Here is a 7666-nt window from a genome sequence, read left to right as displayed (position 1 = left end):
GCTGTTTGAAAGCACTGAATTAGAGTAATTTGACAAAATAAGGATATTGGTAACTGGGCCAAATAACTAACATAAGCACCAAAGGTAAGACTTTTGATTGAAATTAGAAAAATTGTCTGTGTGTTGATGATGTGTATTAACACTGGGACCCTTGATTTCCACTGCATGGGAAGGAATCGCTTCTAAAACAGAAATTGCAAACCAGGATCATTATGTGGTCATCTTTGGAAAGCTCAGGTTTGTCACAATGTGTTGAAAATAGTGCTTGTCTTAGTGTGGCACGTTGTTGGAGGCCCCTAGCTCCACATCTGCAGATATGACTGTGTAGCCTGTAGTAACTTCAGAGACCAGAGCAAACCAAGACCATGGCCAGGACTGGGTGGTGTGTGGAGCCTTAGAAAGAAGCACAGCAGGGTTCAAGTGATCTCAGGAGGACAATGAAAAAGAAAAGATCCCTAGGCAGGGGGAGAACGGAAGAAATATAGTAGAAGGCAGAAAGAAGGTGTAGGGGAGTAGCAGAGTACAATTGAGCTGATAGGGAAAATTTTATGGGAGTTCCTAGGTAAGGTGGAGGAAATAAATATAATAGAAGGAGGTAGGTAAAATAACAATATGAATGGCTGAAAAAGTCATAAGGCAAAAAGAGAAAATTCATAAGGCCTCCTACTATGAATGATTTACTCACCCTCTCAATAAAAGAAAAACCAGTGTTTGTCTTGATAGCTGTGAGGTAGTTCTTTAAGCCTGAAGATGAGTATTCCAAAAGCTGATGAAATAGGAATAATTGGAAGACGTTTAATATCCTTTATAACAATAATTAATGGCTATGCAGTAAATAAGGTGTGGAAACTGCAACAATGGCCTCCAACAATCTGTATTTCTTTAATTTCAGATTGAGGCAATGTAAGATTTCATAGAATAAGGCACAGTAAAAAGGCAAAATATGAACTAAGATAGACATTTTGCTGAATAAAATAGTGAAATTATCTGAATTATCACTGTGATTCTATTAGAATTAAGAGTGAAAACATAGATAGTTGCAAAATAGAGTATATTAAAATTATGCAATATGAGATTACTTACTTCATGCTTTTGGATTTCTTTCATGAACATTTTAGAGGTCAATGTAGTTTTACTCACTTGTAAAAATGTGATGAATTTCTGTGTTCATCATTACTGTTTAATGTGTTAACTCTAAAACGAGGCAATGTAAATCAATAGGATTGGCTTTCTAAGGCATCAACTCTAAGTTAATAACAGGCCCACAAACTGTGCATTCTGTATAGTATGTGACTATAAATACCTTTACCATCTCTAGTATGCTATATACACAGGTAGATACATGGAGAAGTATATAGAAATGTGGGCTATGATATCCATTCTGGAACATCAAAAGTTAAAGAGACGGGTTAATCAAGAATAAGTAGGTAAAATAAAATGATGATATAGAAACACTGACCAGTGAATCACAAGTCTGATGTATACTCTATTATTTTTTCCAGGTATTTAAAATATGCTATTATTTTTTAGATGTATGAAATATGCTTCTACTACGAGCTTAAGATGAGTACACTTTCCACGTATGTCCTCATTAAAGAATGTCCTTAATTTCCAAGCTGGACTTGGAGTTCTGGCCAATATGTTTCTCCTTGTTTCCTATACTTTTATAATCCTAAACCACAGACCTAAACCCACGGACATGATCTCCTGTCAATTGGCCTTCATCCACATAGTGCTACTCCTCACTGGAGGGGATATTTGGCTTAAAGAGATAGTTGAGTCGTTGAACGTTGATAATGATTTCAAATGTAAGACAACTTTTTACATAAACAGAGTGATGAGAGGCCTCTCCATCTGTGTCACCTGCCTCTTGAGTGTGTTCCAGGCTGTCACTATCAGTCACAGTACCTCTTTGTTGGCAAAATTTAAATATAAACTAAAAAAACAACACATGGTTTATGCTTTTTTATTTATTTGGTCTTTCAACTTGTTATTCAGTAGCAATCGAATCTTCTATGCTGGTGCTTTTACCAACGTGAGTGAGATCAAACAGATGAAGGTCAGTAAATCCTGCTCACTCTTCTCCACGAACTACATCTTCAGGGCATTGATTTTAACAGTGACAATCTCAAGAGATGTATTTCTTGTAGGAGTTATGCTGGGCGCTAGTGCATACATGGTGGTTATCTTGTTCAGACATCAGAAGCAGCACAAGCATCTTCACAGCCTCAGCCACCTGAGAGCATCTCCTGAGAGAAGGGCCACCCAGACCATCTTGTTGCTGGTGATTTTCTTTGTGGTGATGTACTGGATGGACTTCATCATGTCATCCACCGCAGTCTTGTCATGGATGTACGACCCAGTCATCCTGAGTGTCCAGAAATTTGTGATGAATGTCTATCCCACAATTACTCCTCTAGTACAAATCAGTTCTGATAAAAGAATAATTGATACATTGAAAAGCTTGCAATCAAAGTGCCACCAGATTTTTTGAAAAGGATAATTTTTCTCATTTTAAATAAAATGATTTATTTCTTTTTATTTATGAGTATTGCATCAACATGTGTGTATGTGTGAATTCCTGATACCACAGAGGTCAGAAGACGCTATTGGCCCCACTTGACCTGGACATAGAGATGGTTGTAAGGCATAATTCTGGATCAGTTACAATTATATCTTTACAAAATGCAAATTTTTCTTAAACTTTTTAATAGTTCAAGTAACAAATCAAGATTCTTTATATATTTAAATAAAATTTGTGATATTACACAAGTACGTTATTGTGATATTTCTGTTGACAAGTACTGTATAGTACCTTTAAGTTCACTGTACTCCATAAGTTGAAACTTCCACAGGAAATCTCTTATTCTATCCTTTTTACATTATATCATAAATGTTCATTTGATGCTGAGGTTATTCAAAGGAAGCTCCTTGCTTATATTGACATTTTACATTTTTTGTTTGAAGGAAATTTAATCCACTTTCAGTCATTAAGAATAGTGTAAATATCCTAATGTAGCTTTAACTCTCTATCCTAAGTATAGTTTCTCTGCAGCACAAAAACAATGTGAATTGAATTTTCCATTTTTAATCAAGGTTAATTAATGAGTCTTAGATAAAAAATTAAATTGCCTGTGTATTTGAACTTCATTTCATTCACACTTTTTGAAACATTGTTGGTAACTAAAAATTGTTATATACACATACATGATATACTGTGTATTTTTGTGAATGTGTGTATGCATGTGTTTGTGCTCATATAAAGGATGTGTGTGTATGTGCACATGAAAGCCAAAAGTCAACAACTTTGCCTTTAATTCTTCATGTGCCATTTACTTTCTATTTTGAGAGAACGTCTCTCACTGTAACATAGAGCTTACTATAAGACCAAGATGGTAGCTCCAGTTATTCTCCTGTCTCTGTAATCCCAGCTCTGGCTTTAGAAGTGTTCACCAGCATAGCCCACCATTGAAATTTTGTGTTTTTCTTTTATAGAAAAATGAATTTTTCATACAATATATTCTGGCTAGGGTGTTTCCTGATCCTCTGATTCTCTTAGCTCCTCCTCTCCCTTATCCAGATCTACACCCTTTCTGTCTCTCTAGAAAGCAAACAAGCATCTAAGTCTAATAATGAGATACATATCAAGATAAAACAAAATAAACAAATCAGAATAAAACTAAACAAACAAGAAAAAAGACAATGGACAAGCACAAGAAACACATACAGATAAAAAAGACAAGTTCACATCTAGGGATCTCATAAAACACAAAACTAGAAGACATAATGAATATGCAAAGGACCTGTAGATTCCACTGAGTTCATTTGTGTTGACCCCTTCTGTTGGGCATGGAGCCTACCGTTCATAGTGGTTTGTTTCTATGAAGAACAGACTTCTATGGAGAAAACTTCATTTGCAAGTGACTATCAAATGGCAATACTTCTGGATTTGGATGGGGCCATGTAATCACTTCTCCTTTCTGTCAAGGAGTACATCTGGTGCAGACATGTGCTGCTGAGTTTATGTGCGTGTCCATTGTTCTTTGTTTAGCAGGTCTTGTTCTCTTGGTGTCCTCCATTGTGCCACTATTGTAGCAGAGTACATTGCAGACAGGACACCATTGTGGATTGAAGGGTTTGTGGCTGAGTTGGTGTTTGCTTTTCTCCTTTTGTAGTGCAAATGTTACCTTACAGTTCCACGAACTCCAATCTGCTGGGGTGAAGGCTTTAGATAAGCGCCAGCTTGAATTCCTCATGTTCAATTACTTGTGTAGGTATTGTCTTCAGGACAACAGGTGTTGTCTATCATTTTGTACAGAACAAACAGTAGCCTTGACCGTATCCTGGTTGTTTTCAGGTTCTCATGGAGCCCCTGTGGCCAACAACTCAATTAGATGTAACCATTGCCTAGTACTGGAAGCTTCATTTGATGATGAGAGATTGAGTTTGGGGCTCTGTCCTTCTGTTATTCTTTGATGTGATTGCTTTCTTATCTGTATGTACTTTAGGAAGCTTCTGCTCTATTGTTTTCCACATGATCCCTTAAGTGTTCCTTAGATTTAGTTGTCCCTCCCTGCATTTCCTTTCCCCATTAAATCCCCCTTTCAAACATCCTTGTCTATCCATAACTATCTAATCTAGTTTCCCTTCGTAGTGAGAGTCCCCCACTACTGTTCCCTAATTCTATACCTAACCTCCGTGGCTACATGGATCATGACTTGCTTATCAATGACATAATAAATAAAATCCACATATAAGGAAAGAGACCATGTTTGTCCTTCTGGGTCTGTGTTACCTCACTCAGAATGACTTTTACTAGTTCCTCTTTACCTGCAATTTTCATTACTTTCCATGACTAAGTAATATTCTATTATGTAAATATACCACATTTTCTTTATTTGCTCATCTGTTAGTAGGCATCTGGTTGTATCCAGTTTTGGATTTTATGAATAGTATGTGCCTCTATAGTAGGATGAAGTATTCTCTGGGTATATGCCTGACATTGTATAGCTGAATCTTGAAATTGCTCCACTCCCACACTGATTTCCATAGTAGTTGGACAAGTCTGTGCTGCCAACAGCAATGCATGAGCATTCTCCTTTCTCCATAACCTTGTCAGCATGAAGTGTCATCTGGACCATTCTGATTGGTGTAAGGTAAAACCTCAAAGTAGCTTTAATTTACATATTCCTCATGACTAGGGATGTTGAAAAGTTTTTTAAGTGCTTCTGAGCCATGTGATTTTACTCTTTTGAGAATTCTCTGTTCATATCTATACCCCACTTTTAAATTGAGTTACTTATTTTCTTAATGTCAACGTGTTGAGTTATTTATATATTTTGAACATTAGACCTCTATTTGATATGTAATTGGTAAAAATATTTTCTCTTTCTGTAGCTTTCTAATTTTTCTAAATGAAGTTGACTTTTTTCCATGCAGAAAGGTTTTAATGCATGAGGGTTCTTTTATTAATTGTTGTTCTTAGAGCCTTTGTTATGAGTGTTCTGCTCAGAGAGTTTTTTTCCTATGACAAAAGGCTCAAGACGATTCCCAACTTTCTCTTCTGTCAGGTTCAGTGTATCTGGCCTTATGTTGAGATCTTTGATCCATTTAGAGTAGAGTTTTGTACAGTCCTATAAGTATGGATCTATTCTTCTACATGCATACATCCAATTTGACCAGCACCATTTATTAAAGATACTGTTTTCTTTTCCAGTGTATATTTCTGATTCCTTCATCAAAAATCAGGTGTCCATTGGTATATAGTAAGAGGCCATTTGTTTGTTCCTGGCTGCTCAGCCCCGAAACAATCAAACAAACTATATTATTTAAATCACTAACTGGCCCATTAGCTCTAGCTTCTTACTGGCTAACTCTTACATCTTAATTTAACCCATGCACCAATTTGTGTACAATGGCATGGCTGTGGCTTACCAGGTAAAGTTCTGGCATCTGTCTCTAATGGGTTACATGGCTTTTCCTGACTTTACCTTCTTTCTCCCAGAATTCAGTTTAGTTTTCCCTGCCTATCTCTGCTCTACCCTGTCAGGTAAGGCAGTTTCTTCATTCATTAACCAAAAATAGCAACACATAAACAAAAGAACCTCCCACACCATTTCTACTTTCTGTTTAAATAAAAGGAAAGTTTTAATTTTAATACAGATAAATTACATATAACAAAACAGTTATCATGCAAGAATTACAGTCACAATATTTATATCTAGTTTATATTTTATCATAACTAAGGAAAAATATAATTATATATTCTTCAACTCCATCAAAGTCTCCAGAAGGATATAATATTACCTAAGTAAACAAGAAATGCATTGTGAGCAACTTCCAAAATTTTAGAATTGTCAGGACATCTTGTTGCCTGAACAGTCACCCAAAGTTCTTCTCTTATTGTTGGTGCATCCTTCTTCAGCCCACAGGCCCATAATATCCATCAGACTTTTCCTTAAAGCAGGAAATTTCAAAGACAGTTCCATCTATATTAGCAGTTTGTCAGTCACTTTTTTTTCTGTGTTCTTCTGAATGTCTTGCAGACTCTTTCATGAAACAAGAACCCTGAAAGACTGTCTCAGCTTTAGACAAGTTAAACTTTCATTTTTCTGTGGGTCCTACATGTTCAGTTTATACAGCATAGCATCAAGCAGTTCAGGCAGGATCCCAAATGACTATCAAACTCTATAAGGAGCCTCTTCAATGCCCATCTTCCTCTTGAAGTTATTGGTGCTGCCAGGAGATGTCTTTCACTGTCCTGAAAAGTCCTAAGGTTTTTGTTTTGTTTTGTTTTGTTTTGTTTTTACGAATGACACTTTATTCAGTCATTTTCTTTCCAACTGAAACTCTGGAAATTCAAAATCAACATCCTTGTCCGTGAGCTTTTTATACACACCAGAAAAAGTTTCCACCTTGTGCTCCACGTTGTTCTGCTATTCTTTGTCTAAATGAACCTTTATGAGCCGGCTGCCATCCAGTTTCACACGGATCCTCTTGCCCACAGTCTCACTCGGGAAGACCAAGTCCACTGCGGTGAGCTTGGGGCTTCTGGGGTGCTTCTGCTTATTTTTTGTACGGCTTTTCCGAGTTGACTTGGACAGAATCCTCCTCTGAGCAATGAAGACTACGTGTTTCCCGCTGAGCTTTTTCTCCAATTCACAAACCAGCCAAACTTGGATTTTTTTTTTTTTTTTTGGAAAGATTTCAGCTGAGGAACTGGTACAAAAATTATGGTGGCTTTCCGGCCACCACCAACTTCAATTTCCTTGACCACAGTGATGTTGAGATCCCTCAGCTGCACCTTGAGATCCGAGTTCATCTCCAGCTCAAGCAGCGCCTGAGAGATGCCGGACTCAAGCTCGTCCGGCTTCTCATCATTGGGCTTAACGATCTTGGTGCTTGAGCTGAACATGGCTCACCCTTATGGAGTGCCGGCTTGGAAAGAGACAAAGTCCTAAGTTTTTAAAACATTTTAAATGCGATATTCTGAAGGTCTCTGAAAGATCTGAAAAATACCTACCTGAAATAGATCTCTATATATCTAGAAAACATAACTAACATGACTATAAACTTGACTATTATAGATGATTATCTATTAGCTCATATTTCTTAATTATACATTACATTTTAATTGAACTGCACAAACACAATACCTCAATCAAGA

The 7666-nt window shown here is 36.8% G+C and overlaps 1 protein-coding gene and 1 pseudogene across 1 annotated transcript; one reads left to right on the top strand and one right to left on the bottom strand.

The window, feature by feature from the left end:
• The first annotated feature begins 1564 nt into the window (after positions 1 to 1564).
• Positions 1565 to 2494, top strand: LOC126494445 (vomeronasal type-1 receptor 90-like). The gene has a single exon (XM_050131810.1). The coding sequence runs from the start codon at positions 1583 to 1585 to the stop codon at positions 2492 to 2494; it is 912 nt and encodes a 303-aa protein (XP_049987767.1). The 5' UTR covers positions 1565 to 1582.
• Positions 2495 to 6827: 4333 nt separating this feature from the next.
• On the bottom strand, positions 6828 to 7414 carry LOC126494450 (40S ribosomal protein S7-like; annotated as a pseudogene).
• Between the last annotated feature and the right edge of the window lie 252 nt (positions 7415 to 7666).

This window comes from Alexandromys fortis, unplaced genomic scaffold (assembly GCF_014885135.2).
Source record: "Alexandromys fortis isolate MF-2015 unplaced genomic scaffold, M_Fortis_MF-2015_v1.1 scaffold_343, whole genome shotgun sequence".
In the NCBI taxonomy this organism is placed as follows: Eukaryota; Metazoa; Chordata; class Mammalia; order Rodentia; family Cricetidae; genus Alexandromys; species Alexandromys fortis.
Note: the sequence above shows the minus strand (reverse complement) of the source record. Positions and strands in the feature narration are given on the sequence as shown.